The sequence below is a fragment of the Protomyctophum bolini genome (assembly GCF_963924005.1).
Source record: "Protomyctophum bolini genome assembly, chromosome: 22".
In the NCBI taxonomy this organism is placed as follows: domain Eukaryota; kingdom Metazoa; phylum Chordata; class Actinopteri; order Myctophiformes; family Myctophidae; genus Protomyctophum; species Protomyctophum bolini.
In genome coordinates this window covers 21,361,639-21,386,774 of record NC_137883.1, presented here as the reverse complement: position 1 = coordinate 21,386,774, position 25,136 = coordinate 21,361,639, and the positions used below count along the sequence as shown (strand labels likewise).

Sequence of the window (25,136 nt, the reverse complement as noted above, 5' to 3'; positions counted from 1 at the left end):
TTTCCACATCCACAGGAATGCTAAAATATGCATTGCTCAGGTCACATGTGGTGAAGTGGGTATGGTCAGAAGGTATGACAGTCAGAATAGAGGGGATGTCAGCTACATGTGATCCTAATGGCACAATTAACTCATTGACCTTACGAAGGTCATGGGTAAACCTATATTCTCCCGAAGATTTTCGAATCGGGTTAATGGGAGTATTAAAAGGTGAAGTAGTGGGAAATATAACCCCCTGTTCAAGCAGAGACTCAATTATGGGACTGAGCCCCTCCTCTTTCTGTATGGAAAGTGGATATTGCTTACAGAAAACCGGGCGTGCGCCCTCTTTTAGCACCGCTTTATATGGTGTGCAATCTATATAGCCTGTATCCGCACCATGCGTGGCCCAAAAGGTGCTAGGGATGTCCCTTAAATAATCTGGAATAAGGAGCGGCTGATTCTGAGTAGAATGCTTGCTCAGAGTTGTCTTAATTCCTGGGCTGAGAGGGGAAGCAATAGGCTTAAAATAGCTTGCTCTGCCTTCCGTGGCTCCGCTGTCTGCGGCCAGCATGAACACTGCTTTCTTGTTATCTGATAACAACAACATGTCTGGGAACACTAATAACTGATCTATATACACATCGGAGCCAGGCTCACTGTCCTTCTCGGGGGAAAAAATACACAGTGGCGTCTGACTCAAAGGAGCTGTCAGCGAGGGGTTAATGGACTGTGCTAGAGTACCCAACATTCTCATATCAGCCTCTGAAAGAGTGACGTGAGACTGTGCAGGCCTTTTGGGCATGTGTGAGAGCATAACGTGATTCAGTGTATCTGTATGTAGTGTCAATCCTGTCTTTCCAAAAGAAAGCGTGCATCCCATTTTAAAAAGCAGGTCCCTGCCTATTAAATTAAAAGGGCATGCAGGTATCACAACAAACTTATGTTGTAAATTCAATGATGGATCATTTGGGGAACGCACATACATTGGATGCGTTTTTGGACATATGATAGGAGCCCCATTTATACCCACAGATTCGATCGATGCTGAAGAAACAGGACCATCGTAATACTTCATTGCCAAGGATGATTGATCAGCACCCGTGTCAACCAAAAATGAATATGAACACCATTTGTTCTGCTGATAATCAAACAATTCCAAACACATCATAGGCATTGTTTCTGAAGCACCACTTAATTGTAACTGTAACATTGCACGCACCGGGGCTCTAGTCTGTGGGCAGCCCTATTGATTTTGTTGAGACGGGCCGTTCCATTTCATGGGGAATTGGTGGTCTTGCACTTGCTGCGGGGCCTGCCCGTTATTCTGATTACCCTGGGCATGTCCCTGATTCTGACTACACTGTGCATGGCCCTGGTTCTGACTACACTGTGCATGGCCCTGCTGACTACACTGGGCCTGGCCCTGGTCATTACCTTGACCCTGCTGACCCCTTTTAGCTTGCCACTTACTCTTTTTCCTGCAATCACGGCTCCAGTGGCCCGTTTTATGGCAGAAATAGCACTTGTCCTTTCTGCTGTAATTGCGGGAGGAGCCTGAGGCCTCCTCGCCACCCTGATGCTCACCCTGACCCTCCACCTGATGTGAAAACATTGTGGTTAAGGGGCCAATTGACTTTTCTAAGGGAAAAATACCTGCTGCATCTTTCTCTCTGAGCTGCTTCCCAAAGGCATCTACAGTCATCTGGCTCACATTGGAGAATATGATTCTCACTGCCTGTGCATGTTGAGGCAGCATGTTGCTCAAAAATGTAGAGATAAACAACACAGCCATCTTGTCCTCAGTGGGAAGCCCAGCATGTCCAACCCATGCACTATGGAAACGAATGAAGAAAGCAGATGCTGTCTCATTGTTCAACTGCTTGCAGGCGGCTGCAAACGTAATGTCTCGTGTCTGTGCATGTAATTTTGTTAGGTAGGCCTTTAGGTCAACAAACAAAGCCTTTACATGGTTCTGATCTTGCCAAACATAACCATCAGCTGAAGGGGCATCGTACTTAGGGTCTAAGCCTTTCACCTGTTCTAGCACTTCCTGCTCTGGGGTGTCTTTCAAACATTGTTCCAGAATGAACCTGTAATCAGGTCCTGTGAGCTGGTGATATCTACACACTCTCTGTAAATATGAGCAAAAAATGGATGGGTTCTGTGCTGGATTGGGTGCCTTGTCGCATATTGCAGACAGCGCAATGATGTCAGTGGGCTTTACCATGACTTGTCCTTCACCATAAGTCACAAACGGAAATGCATGTTGCATCTCAGACACATTAACCTCTGTGGGTTTTTTTATGACTTTTCTATCACTCAAAGTCACACACGGCAATGCAAGTTGCCGCTCTGTGACATTGTCTTTACCTTTGGTAGACTCTGACTCCACCCTATCCAGTGCTTCCCTCGTCAAATACATCTGTTCTCTCAGGGCAGCTATTTTAGCCTGTTTTTCAGCGGCATCAACCTCGCTGACCAATTCTGTACTTAAGTGTGCTAATTGTTGTTCCAACTCACGTTGACTTGCCAACCTAGTCTTGGCGGGCACATGTATGACCGTCTTACTCTCCTGAGCCCTTTTGGGTATGGCTCCTGATTCTGCAGTGGCTGCAGGTGGGGAGGCAGTCCTTACCACGGATGCTTGCACTGGCTGTAATGCGGCCAGTGCTCTACCCACAGCACCTGGGGATTCTTGCCACCTATCCGGGTCTCCGGACGGGGGTAGATGCTCCGGCCCTGTTTGGCCTGCACCCATTTCTATCCCCTCTGCTGCTGGCGCAGTGTCCCCACACATTAATTGAGCGATGAATTCATCATCCTCATCCTTATCTGCTGAAGGAGCAGATTTAGCAGGGAACGCATACTGCCTATTCTTGGCAGATTGGACACATTTATGGGTGTGAGCTTTATCCCATGTTGGCTTTGCCTTCTCCCAGGCGGAGAAAGCTTCCTTCATGTAAGGATAATTCCACTTGGAATCTCCCTCATAATCAAAAATCATACGTTTACACATTGTCATATGCTCTGCTGTGAATGACCCCTTTTTTGGATAAGGTCTTGCTAAGCGAGGAACACGCACCTCTGACCAGCCAGCCACTAGCTCAACAAATGGATCTGTATAGAACGATCCATGAATCCGAGTGACAAACTGTATGGGAGTCTCATTTGGCAGTGGGGTTTGTGCTGTGTTTTGTTTACTTTTTCCCCATGCCCCAGGAGGAACGTCTTCTGATGTTTTGTATTTAACATTTTGAGACCTGGTTTTGGATGGTTTCCCCTGGACTCCTAAAACCTCCCCAAACTTAACCTTGCTTTTACCCTGGCCCATTTCCAAGCTCCAAATAAGCGGCGGAAAACACAAAACAAATACAAACCAGCAGGAATATTCAATCTGTATCACTTCACACACCAGCCCTCTACTGATACCTCTGTTGGGTACCTAATGTGTTCTATCTAAAGTGACTTTTAATACAAATGATCAGAGTGGAATCCAAGTTTTGCTGTGGGAAACACACCACAGGCTTAGTACACAAACTGTGCTTTTTTTTTTACAGGCGTACCCTGTTAGACAACATCTAACAGATTAATTAAAACAACAGGCAAAACTCTCAGCTGTTGTGCGGACAAAGTAGGCTATTGATCCGGCTTATAACCTCAGCTGCGATGCAACACTGAAGGCCACTGACCTTTACAAGGAAAGTGTAATAATCACTGCTGGCGTACCAAACGTCAGTCTAAATATGGACTCTAACCATATTGCTGCGCGTATCTAACTACGCAGTCTTTTTCCAAACTCTGTCAAGTCACAAGAACTACACCAGTCACTTTCAAACAAGCTGACTAACAGGGTCTATGTCAGTGAAAATTTGGAGGCATACAAAATCTGTGAGAACGACACAGGCAGGATTTAACTAAAAATAAATCCTGCATACAACTATATGAACATGGAAATTACCAGACAAGAGGAGAGTGCACTTATTCTCTTAGAAAGAATATAACATGGAGTGACTCACCTCTTGCGCTGGTATCCCACTTCTGGCACCAATTGTTGTAATATCTTGTTGAGGACCCTGGTCCGGTTCTGGCTGACCGGTAGTGTGTGTGCAGACTGGGTGGTGTGTGATAATCCAACTGAATTATTCCTGTGGTAACGGCGGCGATCGGACGGGCCCGGGAGAACAGTAATAACGGGACACTCAGACAGTATCTCGCCAAAGGTTCACATTTTATTACACACATACAGAATCATATATACTAACTCTGGATCCTCGTGTCCTCATGACGTGCCACAGAGACATAACAATAACATCGGCTAGCAGCAAGTGTCCTTGCTCTGAGATGGCTTCAGTGGCTAAAGTCAGTCTGTTACAGTTCATGGCAGTACACAATACATATCCTGTACATTTGTATATTCATGTACAAGTACACAGCATAGGCACTCATACACATATCATGTTGTATATCACAACAGTCTGTAATTTGTGCAGCTCTTGAACTGGACTCTGACATATTTGGGCTTGAGGGGTATGATGGATATGGCTTTTTTAACGTGTACTTCGTCTCGTTGTTCGAGTGACAGGCCTATTCCTTAAGCCAGTTTTGTGTAAGAAGGCAAGGATAGTCACTTTTTTTATATACAATATTTTCTATCAAACGATCTTTTGTGGTCAGTATATTATTATTATTTTTACAGTTTTGCAGGCAAGGAGGAATTGCAAAAAGATCATGGATTTTGCACGTTATTTAGTCTTTAGCCAAACCAAACTCTCCCACACTGGCCTTTTCCTCCTCTCCATCTATCAGCTGCCTGTGGCTGCTCATATTAAATTCAATATGCTGTTGCTGCCGTACAAGGCAGCTAAGGGAGTTGTATCCCCCCATATCCCCAGGCCATGGTCAGGACCAACAACCCTGTCTGTGTTCTTTGCTCTGCTACCACCAGGTTCTTAAAGCCTTATCTGTGCTTTCTCACGGCCACGTTGCTCGACAAATATAACAGATTTTCGAATAAAAAATGCAACACAAGCTGAAAATATCAGACCTACAAGCTCACAACGCATCGCAGATATGAGATGGTAGGCCGGCTATTTTCGGTAGGTGACTCTGTCATGCAGTGAAGTATGGATCTGACTTTAGGCATAACTCTTCTCCTCCTGTAGAAGCATGAGGCCGTCACTCCACTTGTTCATACTCTCCTCCCACCTGAGCCCTTAATGGTGGAAATTATTTTCTAACCCAAAAACAACCATAATTCCCTATTTCCATGCCCCCTCATACACCTGAATAACCCTTTCCCCCCACACTTACAGTAGATCATACTTAATCTATTCTTGGAACAAAGGAGCACTTTTACAGTTGCCAACTTGCCATGGTGGCTTGTAATTTGTATTTGTTTACAATTTAGGCATGCCATTTAGCAGACTTTATTATGCAGAGCGACTAACACGTGCAAAATCTGAGTAAGTAGAAAAACTTGAACCCATCAACATTTGTAAATAGTCAGATGAGGAGAGTGCAAAGAGAACAATTTACTGTATAAACTACAATACCAGGTAAACATCAAACCTATCATTTGTCTAAACATGTCGCTGGATAAGAGCATCGGCCTCTAATGTAAAATATAAATATATATTTTCCCGCTATCAGCCTGCGTAACCTCTCAGCTATAAATATTTGTTGATGAAAATGTTAACAGTAACTCTAATAGACCTTAAGTGTTACCAACGATGCTAATTAATGTAGCACAGCCTTTCCGGTGTGAACCATCATGCACTGCCAAATAGCAGCATCTTGACTCTGTTTGACCAGAATGGGACAGAACCTTAATTAGTATCAAGTCAGTACACTATCTGAACACTATCACTAAATAATCTTGTGTTTACCCTTTTATTACATGCTAATATTGCTGCCATGGAAAATATGAATATTGGAAATGTAAGCGTTATTGACTGACTGGACCTTATAAGACTTTGTCGCCATTGTATTCAGTCTTCAAAGTAATGCTTGTAAGGGAACCTTTAACCATAAAGCAACTCCTTAGATGTTGAAAGCCTGTGAATTATCTCCAGTTTTACTCTCAAGAACAGCATTTCCAAAATTGTAAACATGCAGCATATAGGGATCTGTCTCAAACTATTGTTTACATTGTCGAAACGTTGAAGATCAGTGCTCACAGAAGCACTGTAAGTGCCTATCGGAGGTTTCTGTTGATACTTTAAGCTGCTGTGTAGCTTACTAGCTTCTTTTGGTGATCCCACTGCTGCCTTTGTTTGAGCTGCTCGCAGTGAGTTGATCCCTATGAATTATTGAATTCATCCCATCAGAAAGTTATGCTTAACTTATAATTATATACGAGAATAGCCGATCTACAAGCTCACAATGCGTCGCAATGTGACTCGTGAGTTTATAGATCAGCTAATCTTGGTGTGCGACACCGTCATACAACTAATTATAAATCAGGCTTTCGTTTATTTCTTTTGCTGTAGCTGTGTTTGATGATCGAGAGGGGATGTGTTTTTTGCTGGGTCCGTCTGAACCGCCTACACTAGTGCTTTTTGTTCGCTGTGTTTGTCTTCTTCAGTGTTAGTCGCCTCATATAGCTTTGCCACAGTTCTTTCTGGCAGGGGAGGCCATGTTGAATAGACTCCCCGCTGCTGCGAGCTTCCCTGCGGGAGCCTGCTGGCATCACAGCGTCGACTAGCTTGCCTCCTTTATGCACTTCCGTCCATCCCAGTGTCTCCTCTCCACAGTTGGTAGGAAAAAAGCACAAAAGCGATTTACTGAGCTGCCGGTAGAAAGTAGGAACAGTGTCTGGAAGATGACCTGAGGACTAGGGCGTAAAGCTGACGTGTGGAGAGACAGAGAGATGGAGTGAGACGAGACACAAACGAGAGAGAGAGAGAGAGAGAGAGAGCGGGACGAGCTAGCTAAACAGCAGGTGAGGGAGGCCCCCCTGCTGGGAGATGCATCCCCCAGAAGCTGTGATAGAAGCTGGTGATCGGGAAAGAAGGCTGAGGGACAACTTTTAGACACGGGTGGGCTGGATTATGTAACTCTGCAAGGAAAGGAAAAGGAGTTCGCAATTCTTTTACTGCTTCACCCAACAGAAGGCAGCTCAGAGGACGTATGAGCGCAGCGGGGGGGGGGGGGGGGTTGTCACTGTTAGTGGTCGTGGACACTTCAACACGTAAACTGGGCGAGCTGAGGGAGGGTCGAACTGGCGACATTCCGATTCCCATGCGGCCTCTCTACCCACTCAGCTACGACCAGTTTCGATCACCCCAAGAGTACATCATTGGCAAATAAGTGGAGTGTGGGGTGGGAAGCGAGATGAAGATGAAGCAAAGAAATGAAGGGAGGAAACGATGAAATCACTCCGAGTCATGCCTGTGACAAGATGAAAGGAGCTGACTATGAATATACTCCATTTCTGGTTCACTGGCACATATACTTATAGTATCACGTTTCATATCTGCTGCTAAGTGATGTAAATAGTAAATGGTGCAATTACCGGCACAGCACCTCTATCTAAAGCTCTTTACAATTCACATTCACTCACTGATACGGAGGAAACCACGCAAGGCACCAACCTGCTCATCGGGAGCAGTTAGGGGTTCAGTGTCTTGCTCAAGGTCACTTCGACATTAACCCAGTGGGACCTGGGGATTGAACCGGGAACCTTCAGATTCCCAAGCTCTACCTCACGAGTCCTGAGCCACTGCCACTCTCTTTTTTGCACAAGAGAGTTATATCTGTTATATCTGCTGCTATGAATGATGAACAAGTATTTTCTCATACTTTCTCAAGAGACATTGATATTCTGCCTCTTTTGTTTTTGCATGAACCTTATGTATATTTGATGATACTGTTGTCCTGTAGTCTAACTCTCTTCCTTGTTATTTCTTCACTATTCTTATATGCCTGTAATTTGTAGCTTCAGAACATTGGGGGCTCGCCTTGTACAGAAGAAAATATTTAATCTATACTCCTACACCTGCAAACTTGAGATATGCGAAAATGAGGGTGCAAGATAAAGAGCAAGGGAGGGAAATGGATGACATGAAGTTTTCTCAATAGGGAACAAGCAGCAATCGCCGCCATTAAATATGACACAAGTCTAAATATTGCACTTCCTCTCCAGCACTGCAGTGATTCAGCTCAGCCTGCAGTCAGACTGGGTGGCAGGGAGACGCGTCCTTGTGTCGCTCCCTCAGACCGATTTCTATCTCTCCCTGTGATGCCCCTCCCAAATAACAATCCATTTCTGAATGCCTTGCTTTTCCTCTGTTTGAATGCAGAGAACATTGTGGAGGCGCCTCAGTCCGTGTGTTTCATTCCTATGCTTCCCCCTTTGTTTCCAGAAGCTACCGTAGTACGCAGTAGACTTGGCAACACATGACATGATTAGTTTTAAATAATAGGTTTAATTTTGTGGTTTATGAATGATGTGGCGTACGTGCGGTAGTTACATCTCTGGAGAAACCCAGGACAGTGGAGTGGTGTGTTAGTGTAAGGTTGTTTTCAGCCCTGAGTTATGTTGCCCATGATATAGGTTGTTAACAAAGCACTCTCCTTATGTAATAAAACCTTTTTCAAAAACATGCAAAACACATTTTGCTCACACCATAATGAAGGGGCAATGCATTACCCCGTGTTAATGGCTCTATAGGATCATTTTCATCCTGAAAATCCATTTCATTTCAGCACTGTTTAATATTTCATGACCATAACCGCCTTGTTTTGCTTTGCATGCACGTAATCTTTGTTCATCTCTAAAGAGATGCTCTTGCCCCAAGCAAGTTTTCTATTACTTTGCACTTGAGTTGTAAATGGGGCTCACGGTTCTCAACAAAGGTCAAACAAAGACACTTCTGCGTCGGTTGTCGTCTCAGTGTCAACTAAAGAATAACAATGAATTTAGTATGTCCAATTTAGCATCTAATTCATACGTCCAGCCATGAACCTGCCTTCGAGCTGTCTCTTTAACCACTCAACCCTAGCATCCCTATTCTCGGGGAGGGGAGCGGTCCGCTGAAAATAGCAGATCTACAAGCTCACGATTTACAAGCTCACGCCACGTTGCTCTTTTCAGCAAAGATATGGTGTGGCCCATGGGAATATGGTCATCTAACGATGGGGATTTCAAGTGGCTAATAGGCAGTGCATCTTCTTCTGGGTGACTGTGAGACCGCGTCCCATCTGGGCCAGGTCAGTCTGCAGTGGCGTGAGCACTGAACGGATCATTAGCAGCGGGTGAGATAAACACCTCGTCAGCCTGGCGACCATTTGTGCCCATGCCAGCATGCCCGCCGTCTACCCAGATAAGGCCTGGCATTATGTGTCTCTTATCTCTGGGCCTGACTGCTCATGGTCAAACCCACAGGCCTGCACTAACATTTACCATGGAAATATACATAATGGAAATAATAATAAACTAGTAATAATAATAAACAGTGAAGGGATTCCACTGGAAAGCAATTGAAAAAACGTGGTGCCTGTTGTCTTTGATGAGAAATCCCAGCCAGAACTTATTTTGTAACTTTTACCTGGCCTAGAGAGGATACATAATTCTGACTGGCATACCCAGTGCGGCATCCTGGAGATTATTCAGTATGCGGTGTACTGTGGGTTTTCTGCTTTATCAAAGATACTGAAAGAGACGTTGCCAGTAGCTAGCCTGCAGACAAAAAAACCTTATCTAACCCCGATATCGTTTTCATTTGGATTGAACAACGCAATTAAAATAGAATAAAACATATTTAATGCAATTCAGGCAAACACACTAAGCTTGACCCTTTCCCATAACTATTGAAGGCCTGACATGCTATTTTCGGAGAGGGACACCATTGTATATGGCCGATTATAAATGAAGCATGGGGCAGCTCATAGCACTTGACATAGTCATTTGTTATGCAACACTGGTCAATGCTAGAACAGCAGATCCCTCTTGGTTCGAGGACTGGGTGGGTAATGCTAGACTTTCCTGTTGATTCATCTGTCAGATTGATCAATCCATATTCATGGAGTGGAGAGCTGAAATCTCCCACTGATTTGTGTGTGTGTGTGTGTGTGTGTGTGTGTGTGTGTGTGTGTGTGTGTGTGTGTGTGTGTGTGTGTGTGTGTGTGTGTGTGTGTGTGTGTGTGTGTGTGTGTGTGTGTGTGTGTGTGTGTGTGTGTGTGTGTGTGTGTGTTTCACTGATGACAAAACGCATACACACAGTTCCTCTCCGCTTGATGTAACACAATACCTTTATGCTGTTATTTACTGTAATTTCATTTACTGGTTTTATTACATAAATTGAGAAGTAAAATGGGACTCAAAGAAAGGGCCTTCGAGTGCCTCATAGTTCTGTATTTGTAATTTAGTAATATGACTATAACAAATCCCAAAGCAAAGCTCAGAGTAGTTTTTTCACCTTTGCAGAGACGCAGGAGGGAATAATTCCAACACTTGTTGAGCAACTGTTGTCAGTCAGTAGATTTCCATTACTCTAAATCCTACACTGCTGAGAGGCACACAAATCCCTCTACCTTTCATCTGACTATACAGCACTTCCGCTTTCCTAACTTCTCCAAATGGAGTTAAAAAAAAAAAGAATGAATAAATCAAAGCCCTTCATTGCTATGCCTCCCCCATGTTGCAGGTCATTAATATTTTCAGGCGAAATCAGTGAAGAAAAACGGGGTAATCTCTGTTGGTTCTATGAGAAGCATATGCTGTGCAAAGCTACATCAATCTTGAATGATTGGGAGCAACCAGTGTGCAATGCATCTCTGACGCCTCCATCTGCCTCGGTAGAGGGTAGTTAGCATAACATTCACTAAATTAGTCTTTACTTCCAAAAGCAGCGAAGCTAATTAACACTGAGATGATTAATAGAGTCTCACAAGATCCCTTTCGCAATGTCTCGTCATTTTGCCACAAATTAATTTATCTGCATTGGTGCAGAAACCTGAAGACACAAGACTAATAAAGTGTTTATCGAACACCTTGTCAGTTTGAGTGAAGAGTCTACTACATTAGTGAATGGAAGACATACTGTGTCTATCTAACTTGTGTTGTCTTGAACATAACGGATAGGAGCATGTGTCTGTGTTCATCAACACTACATTATGGTATATTTGTCATCCATTTTTCAAAACTTTGGACAGCACAAAACTGTGGACAGCAGCCGACGTTAACCGCTAAGTAGAACCACAAACAACAAAGACATGTCCAATATACATATACTTTGTCATACAGAGAATAGTGATTACAGGGCGATGCATTGTGATCTGATAGATCCGACAATTGTAGCAAATTTTGGAAATGTTAAGAAAATGTACTTGCATAAGAAAAATGTAGCTGACAAAATAGGGATATCCAAAGTTAAGAGGGGTTAACCAAAAGGTTATGCAATGGTGATTATTATTAACTAAGTTATGTATGACCGCTGCTAAGCAGGATAACAACCGCCAAAAGCGTGTTTGTCTCTATGGGAGTATACGGTGTCTAGCAGGCAGCAGACAGGCCAATGCAGTGACTGGGTGAATGGGTGAGTAAGTGAGCCATTGGCCACTTCACGCACCGTTGCGTTTGTTGTTCCGTGAACTTCCACGACGACGTGATGAGATGTCTGACGAATGGTTCCCAGAGGTGTAAACAGAGCTAGTGTGAAGACAGGCTGTCTCCAGACCAGCTATCGCATCATCACCGCCTCTTTTGGCCAGCACTGGAGCTCACACTCAACACGTGCATGCATGCATGAGTGCAAGGACACACACGCGCGTACACACACACACACGCACACACATGCTCGCGGCACACACCCACGCATGCATGCACACAACTCCCATGTCCAACCCAGGGATGTAATGGAATATGTAATGGAATATGTCGCGCACCAAACTACATGCATGCATTGTGTAATATGCTGTTTGTAGCATGCACTGCAGTATGTAGTATGTCGTTTCACACTAGTATGCAGTATGTAGATTAGAAGGTTGTGCAGTACACTGAGTACAGTAGTATGTCTCTGCTGTCGGGGAGAAACCACCTAACTCCAAAATGTTCAGGAAATGAAAAAACCTTATAATAATGTATTAAAAAAATGCAGTCTGCCTAGATAGGGGGTGGAGTTAGCTGCTTTAGCAGACAGTTTCAGCCAGGTCCAATGGAGTTAAGAGTTTTTGTCCGAAGCGCTTTTTAATACTTTTCATTGGTTCAATTGTTTTTAACCAACAACATGTTTTTAATCCAGAGCGATTTACAGTAAGCGAGAACAACAACACATGGTAATACATCAAGTACATTGTACAGTATGTAGCTCGCAGTTGTATACACTACAGTATGTATGTAGTATGCAGTATGCAAGGGTGAGAGGCCAGGGGACACTGTCGGCCCCTGCAGAGAACTGATAAGAGCTTGTTTACCTTCCTGTGGATGGTCAGGCCTCGGTCTGCAGCTGCGGAAACGCCGGGACAATAGGTGTGTGTGTGTGTGCGTGTGTGTGTGTGTGTGTGTGTGTGTGTGTGTGTGTGTGTGTGTGTGTATGTGTGCGTCTGTCTGTCTTTGGAGGCTTGAGCAAGCCTTGAAGCGCCATTTCTCTGTTGTTCGGTCCCTCCCATTGATCTCCCCTCCAACCAGCTCTTGAGAGGACCACCACCACCCCCTCAACCCTGGACACTAACAGTATATTCTGCCCTGAGGGGCCACGGGGGAGACGGTTGGACTTGACACGGCCCTCCGTTTGCCAGGGTTTCCCCCTGGCTGTTTGTATTCGTGGCAGAGAAGTGTGCAGCGCTATATAGAGGCTTTATGTCACTGGGGTTCAATCTATAGTCACTGGAGAGTTTTAGCGCATGCTGATGCTTTTGTTCAGAGCCAATAATAATGAGTGCTACAGGGCAAAAAAAAAGCCAGAATTCCCTGCACATCATCAGTCCAAACAAACAATTAGTCTTACGTGCAAAGATCAGCCCCACGGCTCCTTTACAACAGACTTAACAATGGTTCCTGTGTCTAGAATTATAATGGATAGTACTTGGTAATATAATGAAAGAGCTTTATTTATTATTTGCAAGACAAGGGATGCAAATATATTATGTATGTAAATATTATTATTATATTTTTTTCTGGCTCTGTATCTAGGAGGCAATCGGTCTAGGTGTGTGCGTGCGTGCATTGGACAAAATATGGTCCATATGACGTACTGATTTCATAGCACTGATGTCATACTGTACAGTAGATGACTGATGTCACTGATTGGCTGCATGAAGTCTGTCTTGTTGAACAGGGTGTCAGGTAATGACAGGAAATGGTTAAGTAATAATTATTATTTGTTGTGGCTGAGGTGGGCAAGGTCATTAGAAGGTCATTCCACCATTAGGGAGTGAAGAGTTTATATGTCTACAGTCTGGGTTGTTTAATGGCCAGGATGCTGCTATGGGGGAAGGACCACTGTGTTCTCTCTATTAGCACTGTGCACTGCGCAGGGAATTCAGGGGAAAAAACAAGACTGTGGTTTAAAACAGTGGTTCTCTGCCTGTGCCGTGGCTCAGTGGTCCAGGCACCTTGGCTGGTAATCCAGTCTGGCAGTGTGCCACGTGTTCGACTCCCGATCCCGACAGCCTTTACTGCATGTCTTCCCCCCCATCTCTCTCCCCATTTCCTGTCAGCCTACTGTCTGTCCCTCCATAAAAGAAATGTAAAATAAAGGCAAAAGCCAAAAAAAATTATAATCAAAAAATCAATGTTTCACGGCAGTGAAAGTGGAAGTTTTGGCGTAAGGGTGGCGGGCCACGGGGTCACCAAAATCCTCGGGGCTCCATGAAGGTGCACAGAAAACCTCATGCCATTCCAGTCAATAGTTTATGAGATCATGATGATATTTGGGACCAACGTCGTGAACAGATAGACAGATGGATTGACATGACCTATCTAGCCATCTGTAGAGCTCTGCCTCTACCGGGACTAAAGCAAAAGCAAAACAGCACTGTTTTCATTTGAAAAAAAAATCACTTTTGTTGAGTGACATGCGGTTGCGTACAGACACAGTAAGAGCCAGTGCACAGTGCAGATCACAGCGTATAGGGATAAAGGGACCGTGTCTGAATGGAGGAGTATCTCCCTTTGCATGCCTTGCATGCCTGCATTAAGTCCTGGATATTTATTCTAGACGCTTAGAAAATAAACACATATTTGTTGTAGTCAGACAATCCCCAAATCAATTCACAAGATTCAAAGTGGGTCAAATGTGGAGTGTGGTGATACATGCACACCATTTTCATTGTTCTGAATCAGACGTTGAGTGAATAATTTGTAAATTATTTTTGGTTTGATTATTTGACCTGTACAAAAGAAGACAAAAAGACACACATCGGACTGGATATTTGTAACTAACTTTTTGATTTCATTCTCATAATTCATGGCGGTGGGAACAAAGTCGCTTTTGCTAACACAGGCCTTTCTGCACATGGGTAGTCTATACTGTACCTACTGTACAGTACGGCCTGAAGCAATGAGGATAGAGTGCATCCGTGGTCTGGGTAACGCGTACGATGGGTGATGGCAAATGAAAGCAAACGTGTCATGACCGAAGCTGTCCCGTGCTCTAAATGTGTGTGGGGATGGCTGATTTATCCTGTGTGCATCATTCTGTTGTCACACCTAGCTCTGAGTCCAATTAGTTTGACTCAGTCAGGCTGGCCTGGTGTCTGCATCCTGTTCACTTCCATTCTATGGGAGCGAATGGGGTGGAACGTGCATGGATGTGTCTCATTCAATGCCTGGAGTTCAACGTTGGTGATAGGAAAGCACAAGAAGCAATGAAGCATGTCATTGACCCCACTTGGCAGTTTTCTTATTTTCTCTTTCTAGGCTACTTGAAAAAATATAGAGTAGGCAATTATTTTTTTACCTCCTTTTCTGTTGTTATGCCAATTGACTTTTCCCCACACACATTTCTGTGTTGTCACTGCTGTTGCTGTTGTTGCGAATGCAGTGAGCACTTACTATGAGACCTAGCAGATCATGTCTGTCCGTGCGTGTGTCCCCCCTTTGTGCCCATATATGGAGCTGAGTGATTTGTTTGTGATTTATGCAACACACTCCATTTTTGGACGTATAGCTGCTTTGGGGACTCCTTATATGGTTATGGCTAAGTTAAAAACTTAACTTAAAAATAACTTCCTACTCCCCCCGACCAACACTCCCCACCGACAGGTGCCGTCCCAGCCTGTAGGGGTACGTGCAATGACCAATATCACCGTCCCCATCCGGCTTCCCGCCCCCAGACAATTGCGTTCGCATAGATTAGACGCCCGACAAAGCCGGTCGCACCACGGTGGATTAGAACCCTTGGCAGTTTTCTATCAGAGAGCCAAACTCTCAGATGTTAGTGAAACAAAACTACACACAAGAAACCAAGCACGGCTCACAATCAGCGGCACAACATGGGTAATTGATCAATGTTCAATGCCTTGGCATGTGTTGGCTACTTAGTACTCCACTTCTGACGCATACAGTAGGACTGTACCCTGATTATCAGTGCTTTGTGGGTCAGGATGAGGTGACACAACCGGATAGGTTGATGGTGGGACGCCCAAGGACACCTATAAAACAGTATGCTCTATGCTACCACAGAATTGTTTTTTGGCAGGTCTATTATGTGTCATTCTTTCTTCTGCCAGTTCATGTTGTTTTAGTATTAATAGTCAATCATATCCGAAAGAAGAAGCGATAATCTGCTCGCATGCATAGGAAATGAGTCATCCTTTTACAGTAATTGTTTCTATCTCTTAGTCAGTTTCAGACCGGAAATAGCCACAATGGCACACAGGAGTTATGACTTTTATTTTTCTAAAGATTGAATTGAATTTGATAGGACTGTGGAGGAGAGAGACAGGAAGTGGCGAAGGGCAGAGAGAAGCGGATGACATGCAACACGTCTCCCCCGAGGATGATGTTGAATGGCTTACGTTTTTACTGCCTGAGTCACAAAGGCACATCACGACTTGTTTGTGTGTTGATGTCTTCTTTTTATGGATAACTTCGGTTTAAGCCACGCTTACATTTATACTCCGTGTCTGCGCCACGTGCTGAAAATAGCAGATCTAAAACCCCAAACTGGCAGTGTGACACTGTTGTTCAATGCAGTATGAACTATGAATCAGGTCTCGCTGCATCATAAAAGTATTGCACTTACAGTAGACACATGATTATTGTCATTCAGTCGATCAACCGTGCTGCTGTTTTGCACCAACCATACTGTATAACACGAAGGCAGTGGCACAAAGATAAACTTTGGATTCATGTGTCTCTCTGGAAGGGACTTTGTATATATTAAAGTGCCGACTGGCCAGCCTCTCATGAAAATCACATTTATCTATCCCCAGTGGTGACTACAGGCTATACAGTATGTATATACAGTATGTTTTTGCTCTCTCTCATACAGAGCATAAACATCAGACAAACGCCTTGCTTCAGCACTTTACACACGCATGCACATGCGCGCGCACACACACACACACACACACACACACACACACACACACACACACAGACACACACACACACACACACCTCGCACGCTCAAATGGATAAACCAGGAGTTTACACAGCTTTTTACAGATCAATTCTTATGCTCTCAAGGTCTTAACACACCTGGGGGTGTGACAAGACATACAAATTGCCAGCGAATTCTTCGCATCGAAACTATTCAGATATAGTTGATGCCTCACAAATGCATGTTGATGGCTTTATTTGTGGTGGACATATTGACCTTGGTCCAAATACAAATTTTGCCCCTTTCTCACCACATAATATTTGCTTTCTGTGTGGATATACTCATATGACACAAACAACATTTAACAAAATATATAACTTTCGGGCGAATGAATCGCACAAAAAACACCCCCCTCCCCTCTGCATGTTCTGAGTTATATCAATGCTCTGGATTTTACTGTGTAAGAGTAGACAATTGTACTGGATACACTGGATAATTACAGGGTTGCATATGATGTATCACACTTGTCATCATTTTTATCATCTGCCCTTAATGGATTCTGTTCACGTTTAGCCCCTCATAGCTACTGTAAGATCTAAATGGAATTCCCAGTCAGCCCTAAACATTTCTTGTCATGGAACAGGAAACGGGGGGGACTGATAAAAATAAGACTAAGAAGAGGCACTGGAAGGAACGGCGCTTCTATACCCCATTTACCACCAAACCACTTAGTGGGGCCATTGGCATTTCCGGGGTCAGGAGGCTAGAATGAACATGGCTTATGGTGATTGGGGACTGATGATAAATAGGATGAGGGACACAGTACACATTACACAGTAAATGCCTCGAGAGTTAAAGCTGCAGTCCGGAACTTTTTTTTAACCCATTTGGACCTGAGATCAGATTCTAAAAATGTCTGTTTGAAAATGACAGTTTTCTGAAAAAGCTATGTTTCTATGTCAGTCGATTTCTCAAAAATAGCAGACCTACAAGCTCATATGAACTTGTAGATCTGCTATTTTTCAATAGCTAAAGCACAACATAATGCTGACACCAAAAGGGGTTCCCGCCCAAAATGGAATAAATTGGTATTTACCAATCTGTATGTTAGAGTGTGTTAATACAATGCACTGTAACTATAGCACATCTCTAGACCCTGGTGTCGGGAAGAAGTTTTGACAAGTAGTGCTGCCTGAAGCGCACAACTATTTCCTCCTCATAAGCAGGGATTCTCTCTTATCGGTATGGAATGTTCCGTGCAGGAGACCACGGTTCAAATCCCGGGTAGGACATGAAACGTATGGATTGAAGCTTTAATTTAACTGTGATTGTACTGTATAACAAAATGTGACCCAATGGACCTGTGGGCGTCCAAATGGGCCCATTTGGTTACATTTGTATACACACTCACAGTTACAAATGGATAAATTAACGATAAGGACATTACTGTGTCACATGATTTCTTGCTCTGTTCCTCTTTCTAGTATCTGTCTCTGTCTCTCGCACACACGCACGCACGTATGCATGCACGTACGCTCGCACGCACGCTCGCACATCATTGTGATTTACTTCAAGTCCCCCCAGCGGGCTGCAGTCATGGGCTATTGACTCCATCACAGGGGGGGATGAGAATTCAGTATTTCTTTATGGATGTGGACGCGGAGCGATAGACATGAACACTGACTGCACATGCAGGCCAGAATAACAGGAAGCTGGCCTTGACCTTCAGTGCAGGCGAAGGGAGAGAGGGATGAGAAAGACGGGAGTGCGTCTTTCCATCTCGCTTGGCGAGGGAACGCCACCATCCATTACTGCAGTGGTTCTCAGCGTGGAATATGGGGGACCCACGAGGGTCCTTGACAGGGTTCCAAAGGGGGGGGGGGGGTGTCCACCAGCAAAATGATTCATAGTTTGCTACTGTAGGAACAGTAGCAGGGCGCTTTACAGAGATTGTGCATTACATTCACCCATTCACACACACACACACACACACACACACACACACACACACACACACACACACACATTCACACATCGATGGCAGCGGAAACCATGCAAGGCACCAACCAGCACATCGGGAGCAATTAGGGGTTCAGTGTCAAATGGAATCTTATGGATCTGTAACTCAGAGAGTGGGCAAATGGAACCAAGTGGACCCCTACAGGTTGTCTTGCTACCATTTGCACGCTCTCTGAGTTTAATTAACACAGAGGATTTTACAGTGTAAACTGGAGTCCCACGCTATCATATCGAGGCTAAATCATATTGAATGTGCACTGTACAATGCATATTAAACCAGGGAGTCCTTTAAAACGGTTGAGTCACTGCATTAAAAACCTACCCAAGAACAAGCGAAAGGGGCACATTACAGTCTGTTCCCTCTTTGCTCGCCTCTGTCCCATAGTATCCGCTTCAATCTCTATCTTGTTTTTTTCCATTAGGTCTCTCTCACTCTATCGCTTCTTCAATTCCTTGTTGTGGTGCTGCTTCAACCTAGGTTTTCCATCACCGTTAAGTGTGTCCCCATCTAAATATGGTATTTCCTGTTGTCCTTGTAGACTTTGTAATTTCCGGTTGTCCTTCTCTTCTCCCCCCTTTATTCACAGAAGGAAATGGGTCAGAGTTTTGCCGTTTCATGTATGCAGCACTTACTAAACAGTAACACCTATGCTTATACTCTATGCTTTCTTTTCATAGTTATAAAACTAGATTGTTTTATGTTAAAGGGGTTGTAAGTGACATGTTTTTGTTGCATTTTTTATTTTAGTTTTAGTTTTTTTAGAGTAAAAGGTCAAAGCTCTTTTCATCGCCACAGTATAGTCTTTGATCCACAACCGGGGTCTCCCCAACACCCGAAAATGCATATTTTGGGGGGAGAGCAATTTGATCAGAGAACCTGTATGAGTTCTCTCTCCTGATTGGATTAAAAAAAAGTATCCCAAGTCCCAACCTGAATATGTATTTTCTTTTTAGACCCCTGTTACTGAACAAACACTTTAGAGCAATGATTGCTATAAGTATACAGAGCTATTTAACAATTCTAACTAAATATATGACTTTCACCCTTTTAACTATTAATAGATTAATCAGTCGCCGACCAACTTCATTAATGTTTCCTTAACTGGGGGCTGTAGTTGCTCGATAATATCAACTTCCCTATACCGACTATGTGTGTGTGTGTATGTGTGTGTGTATTGTATACAGGCTGGATATGGCCGTCTGGAGGCTGGCTGGGTGCAGCGTAGAGTAGTTCCTGTCCTGCCTGTGATCCTATCGGAGCCCAATCTCCCCTAGTCAGGAGACAGACAGTCTGAGATTAGCAAGGCATTACAGCTTGGTCATCTCCTCAACATAGCCAGTCAGTCCAGATCAGAGACGGCCTCAGCACCATGATGTCTGCCACCCAGTGACGCCGCAAGGCTCTGATAAAAACCCAAATCAGACCCTCCCATCTCTCATCGGGCAGGGCGGGGCGTGGGTCGGAGCCCAGTCCACTGATTGGGTAGGAAATGACACCTGACCCTGCACTTCCTGAGGAAGGAGGGAGTTTATTGGTGGAGAGGATTTATCGACCACCAACAAGGCAGGATATGCCCCCCGGGGGAAAGAGAAAAGGAACAGATAAAGCAAATAAACTATTTTTAATGGATTTTTGTGATGATTTTGACACAATGCCTGTCCCAGCTGACACATATACTCCACTACTTACCAACATTCTTAACAACAGACGCGTGCCAAATATCAATACGTGCACACATCAGGGCTTGAGTCCAACTCAAGTCACGTGTTCAGCCTCAACTGAGAATTGAGAAACATTCAAGAAGATTCTTTGTCATCCCATTATTCAAGTATAAGGATGTTTTGACTCCTTGTCATAGCAGTACCACATGAAAAAAACAATAAAATAAGGATGGTAAAGAAGTATGAAAATACTTGGATTCAGTAACAATTGCTCTTGGAGTTTGACTTAGATTCAGCACATACTGTACTTTTGAGACTTGCTTGTTATTCAAGGTCTGGTGAATCAAAGTGTCTCACAATATTTATTATCAGTTATGCATAAGTCAATTATATTATTAACAGTGAGGAATTAATCTGCTCTGTTGTCTCTCTTGAGAGAGGTCGACACGGCTACAACCTTCTGAGGCAAAGAGTAATAACATAGATTGATCTGATCCTATCCCCCGTTACTATCCCCCTCCACCACCAAGTGCTGAGAGTGATGGACGCAAGAATGCACATAGACCATGAGCGTTCCCCCGCTAATGAGCTGACTACTGATTGCCCCCAGAGCTCAGTTAAATTGCGCACTTTGACTATACTGTTGCTCACTTTTAGGGGGTCCTCTAATGTTATCAAACCCTCAAAGTACCCTCAAGGTGATATGCATTTGGCTGTGGACCCATATTTGAAAAGATTTTGTGCCAGGGACCCCCATAAGAGAAGATTAAAAAAAAAAAGAGCTGATCTATAAGCTCACAACACGTCACATTGCAACACTTTGTGTGCTTGTAGATCAGCGATTTCCAAAAAGAAAAAAAAAAGAGAGAAAAACATCGGATTGATGAAGTTCTTTAAATTCTGAAAAGTAACTGTTTTTAACATACACGTTTTCCACCCGACAGCAACGATATACGACATATTTTCATTAGCAATAACATTTTATGTATTGCTAACATATTATTACGTATTTTATTTGTAATGATACCGACATTTTTTGTGTACAGCAACATTCTTCAAAACAAAATATTGCATTGTGGGGTTTGAGTAAATATTCTTTAGGCGCATATGTCATGTGATCTACCTGCACAGCCTTCCCTTGTATAGAAATAGTACATCTTGAAATGTAACTGGATTGACATTCACAGATGTGTAATTGGCACATGTTAGCACATGTTCATGCGTCACATAGTGGTCACATAGTGGTCTCCTTTTAATCCCTTAAACCACTCAGTTGAGTGGGTGGGGTCCCCCCTTTCCCCCCATTTTCCCCTTTACATTTACAGTAACTACACCATATCTCATTGCCAAAAATAGCCTGCAACCTTAAAACTTGTAGATCTGCTATTTCCACAGAATGTTTGCCTATTATTGTTAAGTAAAATTAGGGGCAAGCCCAAAATAAGTGACTATAGGCCACAAGAGCACTTTAAACATATATCCATAGGCCGATCTACAAGCTCACACAACGTGTCATGATGGGATGTGTTGTGAGCTTGTAGATCTGCTATTTTCAACACAAAAAAATCATGTAAAGAATTTGGAATAATTTTAAGATATGTGACACAGGCCAGCACTTTGGTCCTCAACTCGATTTTTACAGATTACAGATTATTACAGATTATTAAAGTACAGAATGTAAGCTTTCATATGGTCCCTGGCCATAAGATATTTTTCAGATAGGGGTCTGTGCACTATATATATTAATATGGGTTTCCTTGACTTAAAAATGCTTAAAGGTGTAGGGAAGGGTCTGAAGTTTCTGAACCGCAATCAGAGCATCGCATCCCTTCAGGCGATGGGACGGTAGCTAGGGACGGTAGCTATGCTATATGCAGGAGCATGGTGTGTGTTTGTTTACAAGTCAGATAGTTGGCCAGCTGTACCAGTTTACTGTTATGTGGCTTATTTCTACCTTATAATGTTTTCAGATACCGGTACATATTTTAGCGTGATGATTAAGTTGAAACCGAGTAATACACTCGGTTTCTGGATGTTATCTTTAATGGGAATAAAAACAGAGGATTTCTGTAATCAGTAGCAGCTGTGCTGGATGGATGCGCAGATATTGGGAATTAAACGGGTGAGCTTAATTTTTATTGGCTTTTATCGATGTGTATCTCTACACGTCATCACGCAGCACGTATTCGTTTTCAGGAAGTAATTAAAAAAATATTTGTATGGACTTTTGAAGTCGCTTATAATAAGCGGATATGGCAACACTGACAGGTGTTGTCATGTCAGGTGTAAAAGCCCATGTGGTACACAGCCTAAATACTAGGGTTCATGTGGTTAACCGTTTGCACCGTCTCTTCCGCAGCCTCCATCCAGACATGTGTACCGGCGAGGAAGGACTCTGTCAACCCTTCTTGGGTGGAGGTGAAGGAAATGTCCACTGGCTGTTGGACAAGCTTCCTCAGAGAGGACAAGGCAGAGGTCCATGTCCTTAACCTCCAATTCAGGGTAAGCAGCTAACGCTAATTTTGATTCTCATCCACTTGAACAATTAGCATCCCTATTCTGGGGCTAACATTTTGCAAATATATTTTAGATTGGCTGTTCAAGCCGAAGATATTTAGTGTAGAGTGAAAACAGGAGAGGGCCTGGTATACAGCCCTTGGTAAATAAAGTGTATGGTTTAAGTGTTTAAAGCAGCAATCCACAACTTTTTTTGGTTAACAAAATTGTGTCTGGGTAGCTCAGTCGGTAGAGCTCTCGCCTTTGGATCACAAAGGTCATGAGTTCGACCCTGGGCACCACCAACTCAGCGTATGAGTAGCACAGCTTGACTGCGGCAAGTCATGCAGTAAGGAAGGAGAAAGGATGGCAGGTGTGTTGCTACACCTCAGCAACCCATCTCCCAGGGGTCTAGCGTATTGTAACGCCGATAGACTCCCATGTTTTCATGTGATACCGGCAATAAGCCTCTCCGACCTGGTCAGACATACTCATTACTTACGTGGCTATTTTCCTCTTCATGCAAATTAACGTTAATTATCATTAATTCATTATAAACAGTTTTGTTACACCTTGTAGATGCGCGTACCAGAAAGCCACAGCAATGCATTTTGCTGTGTCTTCCTGTGTCTTTGTTGACGTCAATGTTCAGTTCAGACATTCGGTCAAGCAGGCATTTCACTTGGAGTGGTCAGACAGTGTATTCTATGAGTGCTCCCGCACAGGCCAGCACTGTGAGTTTCTAAACCAGCTACCGTACACTCGGAGAGTGCTCCGAATTTCCAAACCAGAGAGATCCCCAGGTCCGCTCCAGCACTCTCTGTGACTTCGCTCCAGCGCTCTCTTCGAGTATTTTTATGAATGCACCCATAATCCTAGAGGCTCGTCTCATCTCTCATGGTTTATTTTCCAATATATTGAGCTTATATGCCTTGGAGTAGGCTCTATTGCCAGTTCTCAAGAATTGTTCTGAATAGACTGCTTGTGAGTGATTGATACCAGATGACTGCTGAACAAGCAAGAAGAACATTAGCCTCCCCATGTGGTGTAATGCAAACACGAGGGACATCACTTCTTCTGGTCAACTTGATAGCTTTCTAACCACGAACACATGCCAGACATAACAGAGAGACTGTGTATCCCCTGAGGCCCTGGGGTTTCTGAGTTTCTCATGCTTACATTTCTGTGAGAAAACCGTCAGGCAGGCTGCACATTTCCGATTGTCGATGTCAAAACATCGATTTTAAAACCTTTGCCATCGTTGATTCAGAAATCGACACAAAAATGCACCTCATAAAACGTTTAATCTATGTTGTTGTTGCAGTGCCAGACTTCATTTTTCACTGTCCTGTATTGTCTGGTCCTTTCTTTATTGGGGCGCACTGCTTGCCTCTTTATTCTCACTTAAACCATTAAGACCCGAGGCCAATTGTACAAATGCCTTCTAAACCAGCAAACCAAAAATAGCAGATGTACAAGCTCGCTGCGCGGCACAAAGTGCTCTGTGAGCTTGTGTATCTGCGATTTTTGAAAAGCCATCACTAAAATCTTAAAATGACAGCAGATGCTTTCCCGGTTTTAATGAGTTAAGCTACCGATACTTTCTCATATATCTTGTTTTATAAAACCCCTCACGTATCCTTTTTCCAATCTGTTTGTCTCTCTTCTTCTTCTACCCCACATTGTTCATATTAAATCCACCTCCGTCTCAGGCACCATTACTAAATGTCCTATAAATCTACTCATTTAGACTCATCCCTCTTTTGTGCACACTCTTCTCTTTTCTCTCTCTCGCTCGCTCGTTCCATTTCTGTCTCTCTAATCTGAACTAAAGAGTGCTCACCAGAGGTTGTGGGATAAATTACCCATAAGTGATGGGGGAGGGGAGTACTGAATGTCGTTGCTGTCGGGCAGAAACCTTGTATCTCCATCTTTCAAAATTGTACGCGTTTTAGTAAATGAATGCCTTTCATCCTCATACTAACTACAATGTCATACAGAAGTAGCAAAAATAGCCAATGCACAAGCTCACAATGCGTCACAATGTGACAGATTGTGAGCTTTTATTTTGCTAATAGCCTAAAACTAAATAAAAACATTTAGGTGAAAGTGAGCGAGTCTATATTTAAATATCGAACCAGTGACGAGTTAACAAGAGCTTGTTGTGACTAAATAATAACTACATTGCATCCATTGGAACACAACACAGGTTATTTTTCCCATTTTCTGCAAAGTTAACAGTTTTGTACAAGGTTTCCACCCGACATCGATGTGCGAGGTGCACCAGCTGAGACACCACCACAGGATGATACAGTATCACGCAAGACGCCTGCCCGAATCCTTCAACTCTATAATATTAATGAAGGCACAGGGAGGCCCTGCCGCCCTGGGGCCCTCTCCTTATTCAACAGTCAAGTGGAATGCTACAGTATGTTGAATCCTCTCCTTTCTTTTAAAGGGAGATTAAAAAAATCCATAGAGCTGATTTTA

The 25,136-nt window shown here is 43.6% G+C and overlaps 1 protein-coding gene across 2 annotated transcripts in view; it reads left to right on the top strand.

Annotated features, from left to right (window-relative positions):
• Positions 1-25,136, top strand: part of eng (endoglin) — a 62,716-nt gene that overhangs the window by 7,567 nt on the left and 30,013 nt on the right. For both annotated transcript variants that reach the window (XM_080756072.1, XM_080756071.1), the window contains exon 3: positions 22,510-22,652. In XM_080756072.1, coding sequence (XP_080612198.1) covers positions 22,510-22,652 — 143 coding nt within the window. The remainder of the gene's footprint in view (positions 1-22,509; positions 22,653-25,136) is intronic.